General features: G+C 55.1%; 9 protein-coding genes across 12 annotated transcripts; 6 read left to right on the plus strand and 3 right to left on the minus strand.

Moving 5' to 3' along the window:
- The first annotated feature begins 10 nt into the window (after positions 1-10).
- H310_12016 (hypothetical protein) lies at positions 11-2,577 on the plus strand. Its single transcript, XM_008878918.1, has 4 exons — positions 11-1,933; positions 2,007-2,131; positions 2,192-2,367; positions 2,454-2,577. The coding sequence occupies exons 1-3, from the start codon at positions 27-29 to the stop codon at positions 2,344-2,346; spliced, it is 2,187 nt and encodes a 728-aa protein (XP_008877140.1). The 5' UTR covers positions 11-26; the 3' UTR covers positions 2,347-2,367; positions 2,454-2,577.
- A 2,287-nt stretch (positions 2,578-4,864) lies between these two features.
- On the minus strand, positions 4,865-5,687 carry H310_12017 (hypothetical protein). The gene has a single exon (XM_008878919.1). It carries the CDS (start codon positions 5,678-5,680, stop codon positions 4,925-4,927), a length of 756 nt encoding a protein of 251 aa, XP_008877141.1. The 5' UTR covers positions 5,681-5,687; the 3' UTR covers positions 4,865-4,924.
- Positions 5,688-6,097: 410 nt separating this feature from the next.
- On the minus strand, positions 6,098-7,696 carry H310_12018. Of its 2 annotated transcripts, XM_008878921.1 has the most exons (4): positions 7,452-7,696; positions 7,103-7,383; positions 6,746-7,056; positions 6,098-6,674 (listed from the first exon to the last, which is right to left on the minus strand). In XM_008878921.1, exons 1-4 carry the CDS (start codon positions 7,680-7,682, stop codon positions 6,388-6,390), a joined length of 1,110 nt encoding a protein of 369 aa, XP_008877143.1. In that variant the 5' UTR covers positions 7,683-7,696; the 3' UTR covers positions 6,098-6,387. The 2 variants fall into 2 exon arrangements, with proteins under 2 accessions (XP_008877143.1, XP_008877142.1); XM_008878920.1 differs by having other exon boundaries at positions 6,098-7,056.
- Positions 7,697-7,792: 96 nt separating this feature from the next.
- Positions 7,793-10,025, plus strand: H310_12019 (hypothetical protein). Its single transcript, XM_008878922.1, has 8 exons — positions 7,793-8,097; positions 8,159-8,211; positions 8,258-8,439; positions 8,482-8,626; positions 8,680-8,821; positions 8,867-8,940; positions 8,985-9,071; positions 9,121-10,025. Exons 1-8 carry the CDS (start codon positions 7,995-7,997, stop codon positions 9,979-9,981), a joined length of 1,647 nt encoding a protein of 548 aa, XP_008877144.1. The 5' UTR covers positions 7,793-7,994; the 3' UTR covers positions 9,982-10,025.
- Positions 10,026-10,109: 84 nt separating this feature from the next.
- On the plus strand, positions 10,110-10,862 carry H310_12020 (hypothetical protein; the record flags this gene model as incomplete). Its single annotated transcript, XM_008878923.1, has 5 exons — positions 10,110-10,165; positions 10,222-10,328; positions 10,390-10,462; positions 10,510-10,590; positions 10,640-10,862. The coding sequence occupies 5 exons, from the start codon at positions 10,110-10,112 to the stop codon at positions 10,860-10,862; spliced, it is 540 nt and encodes a 179-aa protein (XP_008877145.1).
- Positions 10,863-11,215: 353 nt separating this feature from the next.
- On the plus strand, positions 11,216-12,978 carry H310_12021 (hypothetical protein; the record flags this gene model as incomplete). Its single annotated transcript, XM_008878924.1, has 9 exons — positions 11,216-11,552; positions 11,652-11,845; positions 11,895-12,034; positions 12,087-12,165; positions 12,212-12,346; positions 12,401-12,463; positions 12,518-12,574; positions 12,629-12,756; positions 12,807-12,978. The coding sequence occupies 9 exons, from the start codon at positions 11,216-11,218 to the stop codon at positions 12,976-12,978; spliced, it is 1,305 nt and encodes a 434-aa protein (XP_008877146.1).
- Positions 12,979-13,137: 159 nt separating this feature from the next.
- Positions 13,138-17,605, plus strand: H310_12022 (hypothetical protein). Of its 3 annotated transcripts, XM_008878927.1 has the most exons (16): positions 13,138-13,593; positions 13,650-13,925; positions 13,975-14,142; positions 14,198-14,341; positions 14,395-14,538; positions 14,590-14,703; positions 14,759-14,884; positions 14,930-15,289; positions 15,337-15,519; positions 15,569-15,661; positions 15,711-15,891; positions 15,937-16,037; positions 16,093-16,224; positions 16,287-16,444; positions 16,496-17,147; positions 17,194-17,605. In XM_008878927.1, the coding sequence occupies exons 1-16, from the start codon at positions 13,162-13,164 to the stop codon at positions 17,446-17,448; spliced, it is 3,519 nt and encodes a 1,172-aa protein (XP_008877149.1). In that variant the 5' UTR covers positions 13,138-13,161; the 3' UTR covers positions 17,449-17,605. The 3 variants fall into 3 exon arrangements, with proteins under 3 accessions (XP_008877149.1, XP_008877147.1, XP_008877148.1); XM_008878925.1 differs by having other exon boundaries at positions 13,138-13,925; XM_008878926.1 differs by having other exon boundaries at positions 13,975-14,341.
- H310_12023 (hypothetical protein) lies at positions 17,606-20,491 on the plus strand. Its single transcript, XM_008878928.1, has 8 exons — positions 17,606-18,356; positions 18,433-18,489; positions 18,547-18,795; positions 18,879-19,532; positions 19,606-19,818; positions 19,866-19,982; positions 20,041-20,223; positions 20,323-20,491. The coding sequence occupies exons 1-8, from the start codon at positions 17,622-17,624 to the stop codon at positions 20,443-20,445; spliced, it is 2,331 nt and encodes a 776-aa protein (XP_008877150.1). The 5' UTR covers positions 17,606-17,621; the 3' UTR covers positions 20,446-20,491.
- Positions 20,492-20,661: 170 nt separating this feature from the next.
- On the minus strand, positions 20,662-21,912 carry H310_12024 (hypothetical protein; the record flags this gene model as incomplete). The annotated part of the gene is made up of 1 exon (XM_008878929.1): positions 20,662-21,912. A coding segment is annotated over one exon (1,078 nt), but the record flags the coding sequence as incomplete, so codon positions are not given.
- Between the last annotated feature and the right edge of the window lie 761 nt (positions 21,913-22,673).

Below are 22,673 nucleotides of genomic sequence, written 5' to 3' on the forward strand. Positions count from 1 at the left end.
TCAAATTTCGCGGCCCGGAAGCACCGATGGGTCGCATAACCACGAGTCCGCGCCGCGCCACCGACGAGCACCTATTGGATGTCGCTGCGCTAGAAATGAGATTCCAGACGGACCTGTTGTACGGGCTTACGTCTGCGCAAGTGGCGGAAGTCCAAGCTCAACCAACGTATCGACCCAACTTACTCCCAACTGATGCCGAGACGGGCCATGGCGCAATCCATGAACTCGTGGCCGTCTTGCGTGAAGGTACATGGATCCACACACGTGCTGAAAACCTCGTGCCTGGCGACGTCATTTCGCTGAAATCGGGACAGTGCGTCCCAGCTGATGTCCGCCTTGTGGAAGCCGAGGAATTAGTGGTGACCCACCACACGCTGACTGGCGAAAAGACTCCGCTGCCGCGTAGCGCGACGACTGTGTCGGTCTTTGACTCGCCTGGTATCAATCTTCCATACATGCAAGCAGCGAACATGCTTTTCTATGGCACGACTATAACCCAAGGAGTTGGGAAAGGCGTAGTGTGCCGAACAGGCGCAGACACTGTGTTGGGAGTGATCTCAAACACAGTGTTGCAATCACAACGGTCTCGCGATCCGACGCCAAACACAAAGTTGTACGACGACGTCCGAGCACTGGGTGTCGTATGCAAGAACGAGCAAGTTCCTGCATGCCTTTCAAAACTCACGGCTCTTGTCGTTGAACACACCCGTGTCATTCAGCGTACAGTCGTGACTGTGTCATTTGGCTCCAACATCCCCACGATTGTGACTGCATCGGATGCTGGTTTACATCCTGCAGAAGCGTCCACGGAGGACGTCGAACAAGCCATCGCCACGACGATAATGAAAACGTACAAGACCAACTCTGACGCGATCTCGCTAATGCGTGCATTCTCTGCGTGCCACTCGCATCCGTCGCTCAACTCTCGCGACCAGTCGGCCATTTCGCGTTTCTGCGACTTGTTCACGGGCACGGATCGATACGCTGCATCGCTGTGTGGTCAACTGAGTGGCTGTGACGTATACGTTCACTTTGACCCAGAATGCTGCGCCCATGTTGTAGTATTGCAAGGACCTGCACATGAAGTGTTGAGCCGTTGTGGTAAAGTGCGCAAGCTGCAGGGTGTTGTGACTTTGGACACTGCCGATTTGAAGACCATCGAAGGGATGCTGGAAGGGCTCGAGGCTCGCGGTGAGGACGTTGTGGGCGTTGCCGAGCTTTACTTGGACCCGGTGGAGTTTCCTGTGGGCAACATCGCGTTCGACATCACAAAATTCAACTTCCCAACGTCTAACATGACGTACCTTGGCGCGTTGGGGCTACAGGACAAAGCGTCGCCGGACCTGGTGAATTTGGTATCTCACTGCCGTGCCGCCGACGTGAGCATGTTTGTGCTCGCGGAAGAGTCCGAGTTTTTAGTCGACGAGTCGGTGTCATTTGTGTCGACCGTGTTGACGGCTCCGTCGCCGCTGCAGCATTACCACCGCCGGCGCTCATCCGGTGCTGCGTCCGTGGACAGTGCCCTTGGCGATACGGCGCTGGATTTCCCAGTGGATTCTCACGCTGCGCGGTTTGTCCCGTTGACTGACGTGAAGTTCAATGTGAAGGACACGACCGCGGACACGAGCGTGGAAGTCTCACCATTTGTCGTTGCGGCGTCTGCCATTTCAATTTCGAATACCTTTGGCGAGTGGAAGCACATTTTAATGGAGCATCCCATCGTGGTGTTTGAAGGCACGTCGCCTGCGCACATCGACCTGCTCGTGGAAACGTTGCAAGATCTGGGTGAAGTCGTCGGCCTGATCGCATCTGGCAACGCGAATGCACTATCGCTCCTCAATGCCGACGTCGGATTTGCCATTCCCACTGGCAACGTTATCGATTTGAGCGAAGAAGCTGCTGATGTTATACTTGGGTATTCGGAGTCTCCTCGGTACGTCTCAACGACATGTCGATGGATGCTCCACAGCACAAGGTTTTGCGATTGATTGTGATGCGGTGCCTAGCGTCGACGCCGTACGTATTATCGAGCTGGCCAAACGAACTGCCTCGGCAGTGACCGGTGGCAACCCTCGAGACTCGGTCACGCGAGCAGCGGGTAGTGGCGCGTCCGTCGGGAGTTATGTCCCTGGTACCAGTTTCCATTGATTGCATGAAATTGTGGGATTTCACGGACGAATGTTGCTCGCAGATGGCCCGCATGGCGAAGCCAAACACTTAATTGAATGCTTGCTTCGGGACACAATCGCTGTCGGTCGCGCGTTGCAATTAACGCCAAACGAAATGGAAGAGTGCTTCCACGTAGCGATGGGTAACATGGTGGACGGAACTCACGAATATGTCTGAGGCGTGCGTGTTGTTTTCACGGTAGGTCACGGGTCGATAAACTCCCTCTTCCACCCCTCGTCATTCATGTCGTCGATGACGGCAGCGTTCATGATGTTGAGTTGTAGGCCGTCATCGCCGTCCTCACGTTTGTCGACGTCGTCGACGCCGCCGTCAGGTTTATCCCCATAACTTATGCATCGCTCACCACCAACAGCATGTGTTGTTGTTCCATGGGTCGGAAGTTCTGTGGCGCTCCAACTGCATTCGTGCATCGCCCCATTCCTCATGCGTTCTACTTGATTGGCGTGATTCTCGTGTGAAGGTAGATTCTGGCTCGCACATCCCCATTATCGTCCGCGATGGAATGCCGCCTTGATTCCACATTTGGTGAACATGTTTGTGGAGTGCACAATGTTCCGCGTCGGCAACAACGACAAAGCGGCTACAACACGGCGGGATGGACGGATGGGCGGGTCACCCACGTGATGCGCCGGGAATCGCAGACAGAACATTCAACGCGGAGGTATCATTGAACCTGCTTTGGTGTGGATGGCAATCTTCGAAGTCTAGTCAGCCGAGTCGGCCGCATCCAGGGGCACCTGGTCAACAGTGGATGACGACTGCGACTACACGTCCGTCCTCCCTGACAAAAATTCACCGCATTCCGCCCCTCACCTGCGCACCATCCTATGCGATATCGGGCGATTGTTACCTAAGTAATCCTGTGCGCTGAGACGATGGAGAGATTCCATGGGAATTGCTGGGCCATCGAACCACGCTTTGCCACACAATGTAGACTCACGGCCATGCCACACCGTTCGCGCGGAAGAGAGCCAGGTGCCCACTCGCATCCACTACGAGCGGGTTCTGCCATTCTCGAGGGTTTTTTTCCGCATGGAATACAGATTCGAACCCAGGAAGACGTTCCTGTTGAACGTAGTAGAGGCCACGACTCCATGTACAAGAAAGGCGGACGGCCGCCACGGTCGAGACGGTCCATCCTTCGCCCCATCGCGATGGCCACGACAAGGATCCATTCCATCTGCATCTTGACGCACATACGCCCTGGACAGAGTCATCTGTCGCTTCGTTTGTGTGCCGTGGATATTCCTTGACTGTCCTCTCGAACAATGTATGGTGATGCACACGAGCACAAGATTTGTGTGGCGAGTGGGACAACCACCCACTCGACGTAGTTCAGTCCTGTACACGTGTCCTCATGGCGCATCGGGATCTCTGCCGTGTGGTGGTCCAGCCTGGTTCCTACGTGACATATCCCGTGTGTCGACACCCACTGCAGCGTCCACTTCTATACCAACTTCATGCGCGGTGGCTTGCCGTCGGTCGCGATCGACCGCGCGCGACCACATCATGCGCGCCACCGCATGAACCGAGTCGCCAGCACCATCACGGTTCGTGCACGCTTGTTGTATCGCTGTGGCAACATCGCGCTGTCTGATCTGCCCAATTCCGTGGGACCACAACGCACGTCACCCTGAGTCTTGCCGCCTGGGTGGGTGGTGTTTGTTGCGGCAGGTCCAGGCACCAACCGCTGCGCCAGACCCGTGGAGCGGCTGCGGTCGCAACCTCGACGTGATTCTGAGCCGCATTTTTCGCGCTGCATGTTTCGCAGATATAGCTTGAATCGTTCCGTCGAGATAGGCTACATTCCTTCGGCGGGCACCGAGGTTGATTCGGCCACATGAGAATCCATGCAACTGTGCGCTACGGGCGACCGAGCCTAGAATATCGATCGCGCCCATGTACCGCGTTTTGCGAGCCAACAGTTAGTCAAAGTGGGTCAATAAACTTATGGAGCATGGGGGGAAGGGGGCAGAAGTGATAGATCGCTTACCCTCCCCCTTAATTGGCGTGGTGGTGGTTCCTGTAATAGAGCGAACGCTAGGGCCGATCGGAACAGACTCTAGTGACGGTGGTGGGACGGCCGTTCGACAGGGCAGCCACGTGGTGGCGCGGCAGCCGAACGCTAGTTGCTGGGCGGTTGTTTTGCTCCATCCTTCCCAGCCATCGGTGATTGTCGTACCCTAGTGTGCAACCAGAGGCACCCACGCAGCCGACATGTGCACATGGGGTACTCTGTACCAACCAGCCCGCATTGTGCAATGCGAAAAAGCGTTCGTGGGTCGGTGTCGACACTGGCGATGGCGCCGAACCCGTCCAAACGGGCTTCGACCACAAGATGCAATAGGACATCCGTTGGCGAACTGGCCAGGAAATGGAGTTCCAACATGCGAATCGTCTGGTCCGCCACCTGTCGGAGGTCGCCGCAGCGACATCCGACAAGCGTGCTCTCGACATGGTGCCGTCGGACCACCAAAGAGTTGCCATGTGTAAATGTAGTCGTGCACTACATGAACAGAAGAGAGGAGGGCGGGAAGTTTCGTCAAAATAGTCTGTTTGGACTACAAGAACCCCGTACTTGTCGCGCGTGGGCGGACACTGTGGCACCACCCGGCGCTCTCAGACTGCCGCGAGTGTGGGACTATCACACGTTGAACATGGCGCCGTGAGACGGAAGAGGAACAAGATGAAGCTAAGTTAAATAAATACACAAGTCCCTTCTCCGCTGGAACGTCTACTTCTTAGCAATGGTGGGGGCTGCCACGATGGCGATTTTGCCCCCGTGAGCCCAGCAGTACCCGCCGGTCTTTGGCCCTTTCGTGCACCCTTGTACTAAGCACATGCGCTTGCCGCCGTGGCTCCAGCACACCCCAAACTTGCGCGAAGCGTTCTGACACCCATCCGCGGTGCATCGCTTCCCACCTCCATGACTGATGCAGTAGCCGAGGCTCACAGCATGCTTTGAACATCCGTCCTTGGAACAACGGATTCCACCGCCGTGGGCTATGCACACCCCACCGGCTTTCGCTCGCTTTTCACAACCAGGGACGCCACACAGCTTGACACCCGTTGAACTGCTCGGCTTGGACGGGGAGTCCGCTGCGTGAGGAGATAGGTTCAACGTGTCTTTCAACGACGGGAGAGTTGGAAACGTGAATCGAGGCGTCACGGCTTGGATTGGGGACGTAAGCAAGTCGCGTCGAGGAAGGGGCATCATCATATCTTGTCTTGGAAAATGATCGTAGCCTTTAGGTGACGTTCGAACGAGTGCGTGGAGAGGAGGCAAGCGTTGGTGATGGATCGGGGACACTTCGAGAGGGAACGGGTGAGCAGAGTACGTGGGACTCTCGACGCCATCAAGGGGCGACGATGGTAACGACGCAGGCAGCGTATGGAATGTCATCGAGTGAGTGGGCGGGAGGTGGACATTGAGACTCGGGAGGCGTTGTGTGCGGGACGGGAACGCCCATGCGGCGGCGGTGGCGGCCATGGTCGGCAAATTCAGGAATGAGGCAAGTTCCACGTGCGATCTTAACACCACCACGTGGTTCAACTCGACTTTGTCGGTATAGTGAACATTAGTATAATTTTCGAACGGAGGCCGAATAACATGTGAAAACGATCCAATCACAGATTTTCTCATGTTGAAAATTAGCCAATCACCTTGCGTCGTCCAAGCAGGGTTGTCGCTGGGCTGGGACAAACTGGGCGAATCAGAGGAACCACATCGTGCAGGATGCGTCGGAAACGTGGACATAGTTGGCATCACTGGTCGAGGTAACGACATTGTCTGTGCCTTCGTATGCCCTCCTCGTGTGCAAGAGGAACGTGATCGCCCTGCTGAACTGGTCAGTGCCGGTCGTTCTGCAGGCGGCGTGCGGCTGTCTGGCCAGTAAAGCAGTAACCAGTAGCTTCTTTCTGCGGACCCACGAGGAGAAACGACCGTGTGTCGTATTCACTTGCACAGTTTTATCCGGTAACGTATCGGGTCCAAGAGGGGTATCCGGCGATGCACCGAAAAATTGAGATTTTCGAAGCAGCGGCTACTTTGATATCTCGGGACTCAGACAACTCTTCTCGTGGGTGTGGCCTGGACGTTGGACCGCGGCGTCGTTCGCGGCAAGCTGCAACCCACGACTCGACTGCACGAGCGCGCGCAACATTGCTGTCGACAACGTCGGAGGGAAGGGGAGCGGGCTAGAGGTCGGGGACAGGACCGTAGTCGACCGCGAGCGGCGTTGGCTCGAGGATCGCCGACGAGATGGCAAGACCCGTTCGCGCATTGAACGCAGGCAAGTCGAGGTCCACGTCGCTTCGACAGTAGTACAGCTGCCTCTCCAAGTGATACATCAACGGCGGCAGCACGTAATGAAACGCGACGCTCTCGGGCGAACAACACGCGTCGTGTCGTGCGGCGCCGCCGATTCCGTCATGGTACTGGACGAGCCAGTAGGTGGGTGTCGTTACGTCGGTAAAGTACACACCTGCCACCAACATGTCCATATGATGCAGGTGCTCGGCGACCGAATCTATGTGCGGACGAGAGTTTTTGTACCTCGAGGTTTATCAGCGTGCCATCGCTCTCGCCGGTTCAAGTCTCGCGTATTGGACGGATACACATTGTGCCACGCCATGCAGAACGAGATGGCGGCGTCGTCCGGCAGCATTTCGCAATACCGGTCGCTCAAGCACGTCGACAGCGGCAGCGACTCGACAACGGTTTGCACATAGAGAGGATTCATGGCGTAGCCAGGGCCGCCCGAGTTGAACACCCATCGGTTGTTTGTGAGTTGCTTGAATTGGTCGCGCAGGTGCTTGTCGACAACGTAATAGTCGACCAAGTCGGGGGTCAACTTGTATCGATGGCTACAACGAGAGCATGACGTGTGCTGCGTTGGTGAGGTCGACGCACCCAAACGTGAGAGGAACGACATCTTGCTGCATCACGACTTCAGGGAGACGCAGGAACGCTTGCAAGTTGTCCACAACGACATACGCGTCGTCGTCCGACTTGTAGAACCAGTCGAAGCCGTCGAATCGATGGTGGTCCCATACATACTGAAGCGTCCTTTTGTGCTTTTGCCACAAGTGATTGTGGTCAGCTTGCGTGTCCAGTTGGATGATGTCTGGCGTGGACGAGTCCGTGGCGTTGCTAAAGAAGAGCAGCTTCGCGCATCGCTGGCCCCATGTATCCTATACCCAAAAGTGATTCAAATCATGCGCACACACAACACATGTACAACGGAACAATGAGTGCGTACTCGAATGGCTTGCACGCGGGTCGTGTGGTGGATGGACATGGTGTTGACGAGGCACAGAATGCGCGGGGCACTCGACACGTTCTTCGCAACCGTGATGAGATTCAACGCGTACTTGGAATGATCAATGTCGACGGCACAGAGCTCATCCTTCGATAAGGCGGCAGCGCCTCTCGAGAACGCAGCGAGGAGGGTCCCCGCGGCGCAGATGAACCGGACAGCCGCTGCCCACATCCTTGGACATAGACAAACTCGCTCTGTCGCATTTGGCAGGTGGTGATCCGCATAATTTGAGATGTATCCGGATATGCACCTTTTCCATTAGCGTTTGTTTTCTAGGCATGGCATGGACCACCAAGTCGTAGATTTGCATCAACACGCCACGAGCCACCACCAACCGCGGCGGTCGATGTGGCAATGCTCCATGCGACTCGCGTCCCCCAACTGAGCGCGTATGCTCTCTGGAGCCCCATTGTAGCTGCATTGGATTCGGTTTCCAAGAAACCGTTTGTCGTGTAACTGTCATTCCGTGTCAGCGACGACGGGATGGACGCGGTCGCCTGGTTGTGCTGGCTTGCGACGTGTATGACGTCATGGACTCTAGGGTTTGTCGCCAAGGAACCTCTCTATGGCATCTCCACAGGCGTGTGTAAGTGTCGATGTCTTCGATGCAGGATTCAGCTGACCATCCGGGTCCTTGTGTCGTGTAGCTTACACCATGGCGGTCACCGTTGGTGGAACAGGATCGTCAAGACGACCGTCGGTCCGTGCCTTCCTTTCAAGTTACGGACCATTCACGGGGCCTGTAGACATTACAATTGTTGTTGGACACGGGTTCTTCGAACATGGCTGTGGCAACAAGTGCATGCTGTACCAATTCACAAGCACTTGGGCCGTTGGCCGTCTTCAACTGCGCTGCGTCGCCCACGTGCGCGTCTACGACGCAGCCAGCGACCAACATATCGGTCAAGTACATTGCAGCTTCGTGGATGTAAGCCCTGTGCTTGAATTTCTCGAACTGAGTCGAGCGCAGGGGTCATGTTGTGCAGGACACAGTGTCGACCACCCATCTTGGCGCTGTCCCGGAATTTCCATTTGTCGCGATTGACGTGCAGCAGGAGTTTTTCAAGGGCGGGTACAACGGCATCCTCGGCGTTGCCTTCGACGCGTTGGCCCAGGCAAGCGAACCTTGATCTCCAATACATGGACCCAAACGATTGTCATGTACCAGCCAAGAGACAATCCCATGACAACGCTGGTGCAAACTCTCGTGGATCGGCGACAAATGGAGAACGTGTTTGGCGTGCTAATGTGCGGCATCTTGCAGCCATTTGCCCGTGGATTGCGTCCATCCAACGTGTCAGGGGCCATGGGTATCGTCACGCACATGAGCTTTCCTCCATGAACTTTACGACTAGTGTTTGGGGGGGTGGCGCCCCCAACTGGCCCTGCATTGTATCGAGGACCAGTTGTGTACACACCCTTGATTCAAGTACGTGCCTCATCTGCACTGCTCCCTCCAAAAGTCTCTTTTAGCCCAAGTGGTATGTCGTGCTGGTGACAGAGGTGGCTTTTAACGGCACATCGCTCCCTCTGCCATGCACAGCCTTTAATGCGCCAAAGGTCCATGACCTTTTGTTGAACATCTACCGCTGATGTCATGGACTAGTAGGCCATCGTGGACTCTGGTACGACGAACATTGTGCTGCCGCCTCCGGTGTATCGCCCCCTCATGGCCATGCTCCGCGATGCAACGCTCCAAGCAATTCCAGACTTTCCGTCGACCTACTTTAGCGACCGATCCGTGTGCTGCGAAGCGTACTGTGACCCAACCAATGTGAACTCGACACTGATGTCGCTCCCGTCGCTCTCGTTTTCGTTCGCGTTAATGGGTCAAGTAAACGACCAAGTAACAGTCACGATTCCGCCCACGTACTACTGGCGCCCCATTGCCGTGCAAAGCGCCGTGGGTACAACGATGTGCCGCATGATCGGGCTGTCGGAGGGAAGCAGCACGATCCTTGGCAACGTTTTTATGGATGGCCTATACACGGTCCACGATCGACGCAACGGGCAGATCGGGCTCGCTGTCGCCGACAATTGCGATAACTTGGCGATCTCGACCAAAACGATCTCGACCTCTGCCATGCCATCCTCGACAGCATCATGGTGCGATTGCCTTTCGAACGCCGAGCTCAACGACAACCTCGTCACGTCAAAGCTCCCTGGGCAACGCGCGTGCTTCATTTGGTATTGGTGGACGTACGTCTTCGTCGTATCGATCATTGTGATTGCCGTCTGTTGCGCGATTCTGTTGTGGATGTGGCTTGCGAAACGGCGGCGCAACAACTACATCCGCGAGGCGCCAGGGCCACCGCCCAGTTTCCTCCAGCACCAGCTACTGGACGCCGAGGGTCTCATGACGCCAAAAGAACCGCCACCTATATCTCCATGCTCCGAAAGCCGCTCCCCGTCTTTCGCCGGGCTCTCCATGTCCTCGACCGCACCTCATGTAAATGAACACATCTTTTAAGAAAAGTCCCGAACGTCGTTCGATGACAATCGCGAAAATTCCTTGTTACTTATACGGATAATTTGTTGAGGTTATCCGGATAAGCCGTCAATAACGCAGACAAATACCAGCACAACACAACCTCCGTGATGGTCGCCCAGTTTGGGACGGTGATTGCGGGGCGGCCCGTCATTACCGACTACATGTAAGGACCTCATCACGATCATACACACTCAGTGCCCACTGCCTCGCGTGTCGTAGTGAGATCAGTCCGACCCAATTCGTCGTTGACATTCCGTATCCAGAGCAAGTTACCGACATCACGTTCTTCATGCTGCCACAATCGCCCGTGCCCCCAGGCTTTGCTGGTACGTGGAGAATACATTTGATCGTTTACATCTTGAAGGCCTAACCGAGTGGTTTGAAAAGCGGTCCTCTACTTTGCTGTACCACATCTCCAGAATTGGCAACTGCTCGGCAGTGTCTTTGCCGAGAAACCAAGGTACTCTGGACAATGCATGGTGTATTGCTAATGTTGGCACGGTGTAGTGCAATCTTTCGGACGGCGTGGCCCACCCATCCAGATGTGGTAGGGCAGCCAGTGATCCAATTGGGCGTGTCCATTGAAAGGTGAGAGATGCCCCTTCCATTGCCTGCAGGTGGCTGAATGACTCTGTAGTGCGGATAATGTGCGCAATTTGGGTATTGAAGCCAGCGGTCTCGAGGAGCGCAAGTCGTTTGCGCTCAAGATCGCCATGGACTTGTTCAACTTCATGTCGTCGTTCTCGACAAGCTCGAACTCAAACATGATGGTGGTACCCACGAACCTTCTTGATCGATGGATCGAGCGATTTGAGTCCAAGTATCGCAGAGATCCCAACTTTATGATGAAGAACAACTAATTTACCACGTCCTGGCTGCCTTGTTACCCTACACACTATCCATCTCATGACATCACACGCGCGCTGGAGACACAAGAGATACTTGAGGAGGGCGCGATTCCAAGCTGCACCTTCACTTCTCCCCGGAACTGCAGCTCAGCGAGTCCCGAGTCCATGAAGCATCACCGAGAGTGCGCCATGCCGATTGTGAATGAGTTTCCAGTTGGCCAAAATAAAGAACATGAGTTCACATACACGCTCAATTGATTGGCTATTAATCCATCGTCAACGGATTTGATTGGCTGTAAGACTTTAATGCGCACCCGCCCTGATTGCCACGGTGGCGCAAATTCAGCTCAGAGAGTAAGTTTCCGATGGATGCATCGGACGGCGCAAGCAAGGCGGCGGCGACGCTCGCAGATCTCCCCCCCCTGAACGACGCCCCAGCTGCAGACCGCACAAAACTCTTTCGCCAAAAATTGCGATTGTGCTGCGTCGTGATGGATTTCAGCGAGCCACGCAAGCAAGTGCGTGAAAAAGATGTGAAGAGGCAGGCGCTGCTGGAACTTGTCCAGTTCTTGTCGGACGGAAAGGTGACATGGAGCTCCCAAGTCGTCGAAGATCTCATGGTGTGCGTGGAAGCGAACATCATCCGACCACTTGGTGGCAAGAGCCGCACTAGCGGTGCTAAGGAGGGAGGCAGAATCGAAGGTTAGCTGCATGTTCCACATCCCATCGACTTGGACTGAATGATTTCAACTCATCTATGGACATCCCTTCGACCTTACTCGGTTCGTTTTGCTCGATTAGGTGTGGAAGAAGACGAGCCGGTGCTGGAAGAATCGTGGCCGCACCTGCAGCTCATCTACGAGTTGTTGTACCGATTCGTCCTTTCCAAGGAAGTTGACACAAAGTCCGCCAAGGAATACTTCAGCAAACGCTTCATGCTGCAACTGCTCAACTTGTTCGACTCGGAAGACCCTCGGGAACGCGACTACCTGAAGGTGGGACGTCGACGTCACAGACCTTCGTCATCTCGGTTTCCGATTACAGACTATTTTGCATCGACTGTATGGCAAGTCAATGGCGCTTCGCTCATTCATCCGCCGTTCCATCAACAACATGTTTTTTACGTTTGTCTACGAGACTGAACACTTCAATGGCGTTGTGGAGCTCTTGGAAATCCTTGGCAGGTACGACTGCTCTCATCGTCCCAACCGAGGTTGAATACCTGACCGCTCGTAGCATCATCAATGGATTTGCGCTACCACTCAAGGCTGAGCACCAGAAGTTTTTGGAAAAGGCGCTGATTCCCCTTCACAAAGTTCGTCGGTCGTCGTCGTCGTCGACACTCAGTGGACACACCTTAGGCGGCAAATGTAGCGCAGTACCATCAGCAACTTGCGTACTGCACGACGCAATTCGTCGAGAAGGACCCATCGACAGCCAAGCCCATCATCCTTGGTCTCCTGCGCTTCTGGCCAGTGACGCAGAGCTCCAAAGAAGTAACCCGTCCAATGGTCTCCGTCACCAACTCCCGTGTTGATGAGGTTGAGTAGATTCTGTTCTTGAACGAGCTTGAAGAAATTATTGAGCTTATTCAACCGGAGCAGTTCGCAGAGGTAACCTGATTTAGTTGCTATGTGCTTTGAGTTGATGTGCGTTGCTTTGACTAGGTCATGCGACCGCTATTTCTTCAACTTGGCAGGTCCATAACGAGCCTGCATTTCCAGGTTTGTATTGATGGGCTCAAATCATCTGCTGAACTCGTTCATGATGGTATACAGGTCTCCCAGCGGGCACTTTACTTGTGGAACAATGAATCGCTTGTCAACTTGGTGGCAGTTCATCGAGTGGAAATTTTGCCGTTGATCTTTGGCTCGTTATACCACAACTGCGACAAACACTGGAACACGTACGTGTCGTTTAAGGTGGGTCATCTGCGTCACCGAAACATCGATGTAGAACGGTCCAAAGCTTGACATTCAACGTCCTCAAGCTCCTGATGGAAATGGATTCGCAATTGTTTGATCAGTGCTCTGCGCAGCTCGACGAAAGGGAGGGTAAGCAGCAGCATACGTTTGAGGAGCGCCGCCGAAAATGGCGCCAACTCGAAGCTGCAGCGTCCGTGCAGTGAGGCCAGCGGATGCCGCAGAGTAACTAACTCGTCAAGACCGAGCAAATTTGAAAATAAGGACTTGGCGCGAGATTTAAATTTGTTTTGGATGCTGCCATACTGAATACGAGGTTAAATTAAACGTACCAAAAGAATAGTAGTACACACTCGGATTCCATAGTCGCATGTGAACTGCTCCGATCGATGGCCGCAACGACATCCAAGGTGGTGGGACGGACAACGTTCGGGGTCGAGGTAGACGACGTCGAACTGCACCGCCACATTGAGCTCTACGTACCGCTTCCATTCCTTCTTCGACTGGATGTGTTGCCGTTCTTGATGCTATACTGCACACTCAGTTTGTGCTCGATACAAGTGGAAGCAGAAGGTCGAGGCTTTGTCGTTGCTATTGCCATTGTGTGTTTTCTGCACGCGTTGGCATTCTTCTCGAGCGAATGGAGCGTGGACATCAAGACCTGGAACGCATACACGCAAATGTCCTTATCGTCAGCTGCGTTGCACAAGTGCGCGTTTCCTCCTGGGGTTGTGGTGAAGATTGACCCCGTCTCGTCGACGCTTCCAAAGGAGTTGTGTCGCTTGGAATGGAACAGCGATGCATGCGAAGCACATACCATGGTATACCTGAAACGATCACATCGTGCCACCATCCAACGAACGATCTTGTGTCGCAGGCTGCGATCCCGTGTGTGTGGTTCAACTACCAAAAGCTCCGTTTTTGTGTGTATGCGACGACGGAGGACAGTAAAGCATCGTCAATAGTCTTTCATCGGCTAGATTACCCAACAGCGCATGTCCTGGAGCACTACACATCGAGTCAAGGGTACCTTTCCATCCAAGACGTGAACGAGGCATCGGCACGGTGGCAAGAAAACGAGTTTGATATTCCAATACCCGAATTTTGGGAGCTGCTCAAGCAGCACTTGGTCGCGCCGTTCTTTGTCTTTCAGGTGGCATTCGTCCCCTGTTCCCATCGACCCCTCATACTGCTGCTGCTAGTTCTTTTGCATGCTGCTGTGGTGCCTGGACGAGTACATGTACTACTCGCTGTTCACGCTTGCAATGCTCGTTCTCTTTGAGTGTACACTGGTCAAGCAGCGTCAGCACAACATGGGGTTGTTGCGACAAATGCGCCGACCGCCAGTGCGGATGTACGTGTACCGCATGGTTCGTTGCCGATCGTCGCGGATCACGACGCCATCATCTCATGCCATTGTGCCAGAAAAAGTGGACGGAAATTACGAGTCGGTCGCTTCTTCCGGGCGACATTTGCTCGATCGGCCGATCGAAACCCATCTATCGCGGCCAAGACATGACCGAACCGATAGTTCCGTGCGAAATGCTGCTGCTTCATGGCGGTTGTGTGGTACGCGGCCGTGGAGTTGTATTGTAAATGGACGTGGAATCAAGTGATTATAGGTCAACGAAGCAATGTTGTCTGGCGAATCCATTCCACTTCGTAAGGAAGCGCTGGACGTGGCGCACTACGACGCCAATACGAAGCTGAACGTCGACGAGACCAACTTGGCCATGAAGAAGCACATATTGTACGGTGGAACCAAGGTGCCGACGCATGCTCCAGCCTTCGTTCGGGAATGTTTAAGCCACGACTAGGTCTTGCAATTCACCAACAACGTGACGACGGTGGGAAGGTTGCCATCGATCCCCGATCCGCCAGAGAAAGGATGCATCGCCTTTGTACTCCGTACAGGGTTCGGAACTACTCAGGTAGCGACCCATGCATCATGTATTATCAGTGCATGGAATGAGCGTTCGGTCACAGGGCAATTTGATGCGGACCATCTTGTTTTCAGCACCTCGTGTCACTGCTAACAACAAGGAATCGATGCTTTTCATCTTATTCCTACTGTGCTTTGCAGTCCTGGCAGCGGGTACCGTCCTTCAGCAGGTATGTCATCGTACCACAGAGAACGTATCCTAGAACTCCACGTAGGGGCTCAATGATCCGACCCGCAACACGTTTAAGCTGTTTTTGCACTGCGTTATGATCATAACGTCCGTGGTCCCGCCAGAACTTCCTATGGAACTGTCGCTGGCGGTCACCAACTCGCTGCTGTCCCTGACCAAATTGAGCATTTTTTGCACCGAGCCATTTCGGATTCCATTCGCTGGCAAAGTCGACGTGGTTTGCTTCGACAAGACTGGGACGCTCACCAGCGACGCGCTCGAGATGCATGGAGTCGCTGGGCTCCAGTCCACGTCCCTCGTGGCCCTGGAGGACCCGCAACAATTAGTGGCCCCGGCCGCCCTTCCCACGTCCATTCAGTTGATTCTGGCAGGCTGCCATTCTCTGGTACTAGCCGTTGACTTGCGTCGTATTGATGACACCTGGTTTCGTAGATGGCTCTTGATGGCAAGGTTGTGGGCGATCCGTTGGAAACCACCATCATGTCGCATGTAAAGTGGAGCTTACGGCCTGGGGACGTCATGCTGCCGCATCTGTCGTTCGTTCCTGGTCCCAAGTCGATGAAAATCGTGCATCGATACGCATTCTCGGCGGAGCTCAAGCGAATGAGTTCCATCGTACGATCGACTGCAACCTCCTCGATCATGAATCACACGGCCACTGCAGGTTGTCCTTGGGTCGTCGACAGAGTCCGACTCGTTGGGAGTCAAATTATTGTCCAAAGGAGCACCGGAAGTGATGGAATCCCTCTTTGCGTCGGTACGGTGGATGGTTCCTTCATGGGCCAATTTCGATCGCTTTCGAGTAGATTCCAGACTATTACACGCGCGTGTACAAACACTACGCGTTGAAAGGATGCCGCGTCCTCGCACTGGGATCGAAAGCTCTTTCGACGAGGGACTTGCAGCGCCTCAAAACCATTGCCCGCTCCGAGATGGAGAAGAATTTGGAATTTGGAGGGTTTCTGGTGTTGGATTGCCCTGTGAAACGTACGCAATCGTTGAAATTGAACGCGACTGAATTCTTCGATGTAGACGACACGACCGACGTGATTCAGGAACTCAAGACGTCCAAGCACGTGCTCGTTATGATCACAGGCGACAACGCTCTCACGGCCCTTGATGTTGCCAAGCAGGTTCCGCGAGAAGGATCAATATTCGCAACGAACGCTTCATCTCGTCACAAAGTAGATCCAACTGGCGTCCCACCTCAATACGTTGATCTTGCAGCCGTCCAAGACGAAGGAGGATGCGCTGGTATGGGTGGACCCACGGTTCGACAAGGCATCGACGAAACAACTCCCGTTTGAATCGAACCAAGAGGTACCCTTGTCCTTCTTGTTTCTCGGCGCGACTATGCCGTCGTCACTCTGTATCGACTTCAGACGATGGCATCGCTGGCAGCTTCGACCAACTTGTGCGTAACCGGCGATGCCTTGACACTCCTGACACCAGCGCAACTTCAGCTTGTCGTGCGCCATGCCTGTGTTTTTGCACGGACGTCGCCGTCTCAAAAGGAAGCCATTCTAGACGCTCTAAACCAGTCAGTTGTCGATTTCCAACACGTCGTTGTGTGGTTACGTCGACGTTCTAGATGTGGCTTTGTCACGGCCATGTGTGGCGACGGCACAAACGACGTTGGTGCCCTCAAACGCGCCCACGTGGGCATCTCGATCATCAACAACCCAGACCAGCCCACAACCACGCCAACCGAGCCTTCATCTAGCCACGTGGTCAAGTTTGGCGATGCCTCCATTGCGTCTCCATTCACGTCCAAGCAGCCAAGCATCCGAGCGACGTGCCAGATCCTGTGCCAAGGGCGATGTACTCTAGTCACAACACTCCAGATGTACAAAATCCTCGGCATCAACTGCCTCCTCTCGGCGTACGTGCTGAGCTCGCTCTACATGTACGGCGTCAAGCAAGGCGACATGCAAATGACGGTCGTGGGGGTCGTCATCGCACTCTTCTACCTGTTTCTGTCGTATGCGAAACCTTGCACTCGCCTCTCGGCGCGCCGCCCGCTCACGCGAGTGTTTTGTCTGTCGGTATTGCTGTCGATGGGGATTCAGTTTGTCGTGCACTTGGCGACGCTCGCCGCGGCGCTCGACGTCGCCCTCCCTTTCGTGGACATGGACGACCCCGCCATGCACCCCGAAGCCAAGTTTCGACCGAACGTGCTGAACTCGATCGTGTTCGTCGTGTCGTTGCACATGCAAATCAACACGTTTGTCGTCAATTATCATGTGCGCAGATGACACGGGGGAATGCCGCATGACGACTGCTTCGTAGGGCGCGCCGTTCATGCAATCGTTCCACGACAATCGATACCTCGCCAAGTGGACGTACCTTTCGTACTCGCTGGTGTTGATCGCGCTGTGGGAGGTATTTCCCCCGATCAACGACCTGCTTGAGCTCGCCTTCCTCCCTTCGTTCGAAACCCAAGTCCACGTCACCATACTCCTTGCGCTCGACACGGTCGCCGTGCTGGGGCTGGAGGCCGGACTCCAGTATCTCACTGCGAGGTACCCCGCGCTGATGGCGTAAAACGCGCCTGCACGCACTCGTCCGGCTTCCGCCTCGCGTCCTCCTCATCTTGGCGGGTGTCCGCGGTGCGCATGTCGACTATTTGCATTACCAAATCGATTTGTCAATATTATACCATAGAAAATGTATGGTGAATTTCAATTTTCAAATAAAATACGACGTCGTTTGCAAGAATGCCGGCGACATTGGCGCAAGCTGTGCTGGGGCCTTTGGCGGACGTCGCCGCGGAAGAGGAACTCAAGAAATGCATCGTAGTGGCGGATGATGGAAGCATTGAAGCATTGCGGTGGTCTGGAGGTATCACCTTCTTGATGAACACCGTGCAAGTGCAAACCATTTTGAGTCTGGATGATGCTGTCGCGGCGGTGTGTCGCTCCGATGATGATGTGTCCGGACCCACAGCGCACGAACTGTTTGACCCATGGATGAACAACGTCAAGAATAAGATCCTTCTCTTCACGAGCCGTTCCCTTGTCGAGCTCGAGGCGGTGCTTGCTGCATTGCTCCATGCGGACGTGGCATCCACGTTCGTCGTCGCGTCGACGCTTCCCGAGCGCGCGTTTGGACCCTCGTTTTCCTTCGAGACTTTTCGTCAAACTCTGCTGCGGGGAGCACCGGTCGATTCCCTTCGCATTCGCTACGTGCCTTTGTTGTACGCGCCCCTGCTGGAATTCGAACCGCGTGGTGACATCACCCACCCAGGCTTGTTTGTCCTGGTGCATCCCAAATGCGCGCCTGTGTTTCCGCTCATGCGATGCCAGCTGCACGGTCTCCAGCACGACGGTAGTTCCAAGGCGTGGTCGCATGCGCAGGACATTTCCCCTCAGGACATCCCCGAGACGACGCGGAAGGCATTCAAGACGTTGGCACAGGTCCTCGGCGCGATCATGGTGCAATGGCAGCTCGAGGTACGCCGACTCGCACGTCTACACCAGCGCATCGGTTGCATGACTTACCCAATGTCGAACCTTGACCGGGTCATAGGTGAAGTCCCGCATCTTTGCGCTGGGCGCCACATCGCTCAAGATCGGCCACACGTTGGTACGTCCTGATGTCCGTGGATCCGCCAGGAATATGACGTACAGCTCCTCGTTCCAGCAAGCCTTTTTGCACGACCTCCAAGAAGAATGCACGATCCAGGAAGTCAAGGAGTACAAGCCCGCTACTCTCATCCTCATCGATCGGTTCCAAAGTTTGCCTGGGGGCGGCTACCTCGTTGAGCTCATGTCGATCTTCCCCACTAGGACATGCGACCTCGCGACGCCGTCGACTCAGCAGCATACCCTGTTGGACCGAATCCTCGAGCATCTTCCCGCCGCGACCCGATCCACTCCAGCCGATTCGAACGTACGTTGCATGGGCATCCCCACGACATGCGCGTCCTGTGCGGCAAGTTCGGCATCGATCGTGCGATGATGTGTGGGTTCTAGGCAGAACACATTACAGAAGTCGGACCACTGTTTGCAACACCGTCGCCCGTTCCCACGGCGACTCCGCGCGACCTCCACCACCGCCCGTCCTCGCTCCTGTCGACTGTGAAGTGGACGGGTGGTATCAGCCTGTGCCACGCATACGGTGGGCCGTCCCAACGCGTGTTTGAATCCCTGGCCATCAAAGCCCCCATCGCAGCTCTCAAGCATCTCGACAAGGAATTGCGCGACGTCGCGATGGACCTGCTCAAGCAAAAGTTGACCCCCGTGCCTGAAAAGAAGGACGCCCACCGAGGCCGCGACGTCATTCTGCGCTGGGTCCAGTGCATCGCCGACTGCACCGACGCCAACGTGACCTGGCAGCACCAAGACTTGTTGCAAATTGCCATCGCGGTTCTCGAAACTCTCGAGCGCATGGAAGCGTCGACGGAACAAACCAAGCGCCTGACTGCGTTGGAGAAACACATTGGAGCATGCAGTCCCGACGCGGGTGTCCATGAGCTCATTCAAGCACTGCATGCATCTCAAGTGACAGATGTGGCGTCGATACTGTCGCTGTGCATCTTTGTGTGTGCCCTCTCTGGGACACAAACTTGGCTTGACGCACAAACAACGTCGGGCTTGCACGAAGCCATCAAGGCGGCGTTGCTCCGAGTACGTTGTCACTGTGGTCGCTGTGCATGGGGACGTTCATTCGGCCGAGATGTGCTGATGCTTTGAAATGTAGAATCCAACGCACCCCTTGCTTCCTCCCGGGATGATTTCTCCGCAAGCCAGCGCAGACCATGCGACTGAAAGAGAACAAGCTGCCGATGATGACAACTGGGACGACTGGGGCGACGATGACGTGGCGCCACCGCCGTCCAACGATTCCAGTGGACGCGCCGTGGCCAGTTCCGAGCTAGAAGTGTTTGTGGGCTCACTGTGCGAAGCGCTTCGGGTACAGCATGAGGTGGAAGTGCGTGTGAACGAATGGGTGGTCGGTAGGAATGCGGCCAGCTATACAAGCCATTACCGGGCCATCGCGACGTGCCAGGCGTGCTCGGTCGACTGATGGCGCTCCTGATTGACCCGAGTGTCCCAACGATTCCAAAGTTGGAGCATGTACGTCGATCTCTGCCGCCGTCGTGACGATTGTTGGGATTTGTGACAAGTAAGCCAGGTAACGGATGCGTCGGAACAGCTAACGAAGGCCGGCATGGACTTGCTCAAGTCTGGCTTGAGTGTGTTTGGGTTTGGGTCGACTCCACAGCCGTCAGGCGCGGCAGCTGCCGTGACGTCTGCGCACTGCAAGCTCCACGACACGGTGGTCCTCTTCGTCGTTGGCGGCATTACGATGCACGAGGTACACATATACAAAAGCAGCTCCTGGCGCGTGTGAATCCGCCATGAGCGACGACGCAATGCAGACCAAGGGTGACTGACGTGCCTAACGCGTGACTAGGTTCAAGCAATCTCGGACGTGGTCAAGTCGAGACCAGACTTGCGCGTACTAGTCGGCAGCACCACCATCACATCTCCATCCAAGATTCAACAACACGTTGTTTGGAACAACCACTGTAAGTGAATAGTAACTGCGTCAACGTACCCATGGATGGCATATTGGTGTACCGACCGACATGGCTGCGTCCATCTTTCCTTTGGCTTTCCTTTCTCCACTGCTCGACACACTCAAGCACGACGGTCATGATCCATGGGTCGTGTGGCACCCCTTGGACGAAGCACCGCTGCGTTAGGCGGATGGATTGCAGCCTTCACGATCTGGCGGGCGAAAAAACGCATCGCGGAAAGATATTTTCACTAGAGTATATCCCAGCATGCAGTGTGTGCCAGCGAGCGGCAATAGGGACTGCCATGTACTGACTAGGCAGACCATGCACCTGAACGGTGGCGGGCGGTGGTCATTCGTTGCCGTTTATCTGAAAAAGGATGGCTAGCCACGCTGTCATGAATGGATTAAGCTAGCGGCGGCGTCATGGGTGTCCCGAGCCACTTGTGTGTGTGCTGCGCCATGATGTCGGATCCGTCCGCAGCCATCATGAACGCATGGGGAAGCGGCACGACGATGTGGCTCGCATCGGTGTATCGTCGCTGAAGCAGTTCGACATGGTGCGGCGGGCACCAGCCGTCGTAGTCGGAGAACACGAATTGGATCTTGTGCTGGTGCTTCGACACGAGGTCGTGGTCGATTTCCTGGAGCTCCTGCATTTCGTGCCACGCCATCTTCAAGCAATTTTGAACGACAATGTGGTCGCACATGCCCAGCGCAGCCTTGTGAAACTCGGGCGGACCGACAAACAACGCCACGAGGACCTTCTTCAAGAGGGTCGGGAGCTGTGCAATCGGCCAAGCCAGGTACGGCACCCACTTGTGGTGCACAAAAAGCGGCATCATCTGCCTGCCGCGCGGCGTCTCGCCAATGTGCATGACAGCGGGTTGGATTAGCACGAGCTTCTCCACCGTCGTGGGAAAGTGGTCGAGGAGGCGCAGTGCGATGTGGCACCCAATCGAGTGCCCGATCAGCACGAGCGACAGCGTCGGGTCTTTCTCGATGCGCTTCCGGACGTACGCGATTTTGTCGACAACCTGCGTCTCCAAGTCATACGCTTCGTTGCCGTTTATCCACGGAAGCGAATGGCCGGTATGACTCAACCCAACGATTTCGTTGGTTTGGCCACTCAGCTCGTGCAACCGACGCATGAACGGCTCGTAGAACCCAGGAACACCGGGGTTCCCAGGGACTATCAACACAAGACGTTTCGATTTCGATGCATGCGCGTCGTGCCGCGCTGGCAGCACGACCTTGTGCATCAACCGGTCCGTTGACAAGCACTCGACGCGAGCCACGTCACTGAGCAAAATGCGGCCAGCGGCTGCCTTGGACACCTGGCGCGCAATAAACGTCATGGTTGCCAGTATGCTAGTTCCCAAGACAAAAGCCACGCGAACGTCGTCCGTCATGGAGAGTCGAATGAAGTCCAAAGCCGAGGATATTGCCGCCGCCGACATTTGACGCAGTTGGCGTTCGAACATGTCAAGCCAATCGGTATGCGGATATCATGGTGTTATCCGGATATCAAAAGGCATACAACGGCATCGCCGACGGTGGTGGATGGGGCGACTCTTGGGCACAGTTCTGGAACGCCTGTGCATCGGTGGGTTGGCGAGCGCGTTGTTGGGGGTTTTGTTGGGTAGAGCCATGATGGCATCGACTTCGTCGCTTGCCACAGATGCAATGCAAACTTGCCGACGCGCGCGACACTTTCAAACGAATCGGTTGTGGTGATCGGGTAGGATCATCGCGCCGACGTCCTGAGAGTCGACCTGACCATTTCGTGTTTGAGTTATCTGTCCACATTCCTTGTTCTGGAGCGCACGCTTGAGTTCGAGACCGGCGAAGAAGACAAAAGCCCCGTCGTCCTTCGGCGATTCAGTTGGGCAAAGCACACCGAAGCAGTCGCGCCCTGTCGAGAAAACGGGTGGTGACACGTGGATGACCCTGCCCCATCGACTCTCATAATCGAATCGGGTATATTTTGGTCTTAAACCCCCGTCCGTGCAATTACTTTCGACACCGTCGGCCCCAAGAGGAAGTGCGCCGACGACGCTCGCGGTCGCACCGCTTGTTTACGCTGACGTATCTTCAAGGGAAGTTTGCCAACTGGGCGTTCGCCAACCGCTCGATGAAATACCAATCACGCCAAAGTTCTTTGTACCGGATCCATCAAGTGGGCGAACAGGACAGAGTGCAGTACTTCGACATGAAAATCGTGCGATGGCCGGCCAGTCTACAGC

Source organism: Aphanomyces invadans, assembly GCF_000520115.1.
Source record: "Aphanomyces invadans strain NJM9701 unplaced genomic scaffold supercont1.35, whole genome shotgun sequence".
NCBI lineage: Eukaryota > Oomycota > Saprolegniomycetes > Saprolegniales > Verrucalvaceae > Aphanomyces > Aphanomyces invadans.

Excerpts from the sequence above, each read along its gene's own strand:
- H310_12018 (XM_008878921.1), bottom strand. The coding sequence starts at position 7,682 with ATGTGGGCAGCGGCTGTCCGGTTCATCTGCGCCGCGGGGACCCTCCTC. Across the intron at positions 7,384-7,451 it reads CCCGCGTGCAAGCCATTCGA|GATACATGGGGCCAGCGATG; the intron begins GTACGCACTCAT and ends TTTTGGGTATAG. Across the intron at positions 6,675-6,745 it reads GCACGCTGATAAACCTCGAG|GTGTGTACTTTACCGACGTA; the intron begins GTACAAAAACTC and ends TGTTGGTGGCAG.
- H310_12023 (XM_008878928.1), top strand. The coding sequence starts at position 17,622 with ATGCCGGCGACATTGGCGCAAGCTGTGCTGGGGCCTTTGGCGGACGTC. Across the intron at positions 18,796-18,878 it reads CCACTCCAGCCGATTCGAAC|GCAGAACACATTACAGAAGT; the intron begins GTACGTTGCATG and ends TGTGGGTTCTAG. Across the intron at positions 20,224-20,322 it reads GCGGCATTACGATGCACGAG|GTTCAAGCAATCTCGGACGT; the intron begins GTACACATATAC and ends ACGCGTGACTAG.
- H310_12019 (XM_008878922.1), top strand. The coding sequence starts at position 7,995 with ATGGACGCGGTCGCCTGGTTGTGCTGGCTTGCGACGTGTATGACGTCA. Across the intron at positions 8,440-8,481 it reads TACATTGCAGCTTCGTGGAT|GGGTCATGTTGTGCAGGACA; the intron begins GTAAGCCCTGTG and ends AGTCGAGCGCAG. Across the intron at positions 8,822-8,866 it reads CAACGTGTCAGGGGCCATGG|TGTTTGGGGGGGTGGCGCCC; the intron begins GTATCGTCACGC and ends CTTTACGACTAG.
- H310_12017 (XM_008878919.1), bottom strand. The coding sequence starts at position 5,680 with ATGGCCGCCACCGCCGCCGCATGGGCGTTCCCGTCCCGCACACAACGC.
- H310_12016 (XM_008878918.1), top strand. The coding sequence starts at position 27 with ATGGGTCGCATAACCACGAGTCCGCGCCGCGCCACCGACGAGCACCTA. Across the intron at positions 1,934-2,006 it reads GGGTATTCGGAGTCTCCTCG|CGTCGACGCCGTACGTATTA; the intron begins GTACGTCTCAAC and ends TGCGGTGCCTAG. Across the intron at positions 2,132-2,191 it reads CGTCGGGAGTTATGTCCCTG|ATGGCCCGCATGGCGAAGCC; the intron begins GTACCAGTTTCC and ends TGTTGCTCGCAG.
- H310_12022 (XM_008878927.1), top strand. The coding sequence starts at position 13,162 with ATGGCCGCAACGACATCCAAGGTGGTGGGACGGACAACGTTCGGGGTC. Across the intron at positions 13,594-13,649 it reads CATGCGAAGCACATACCATG|GCTGCGATCCCGTGTGTGTG; the intron begins GTATACCTGAAA and ends CTTGTGTCGCAG. Across the intron at positions 15,892-15,936 it reads GTTGGATTGCCCTGTGAAAC|ACGACACGACCGACGTGATT; the intron begins GTACGCAATCGT and ends TCTTCGATGTAG.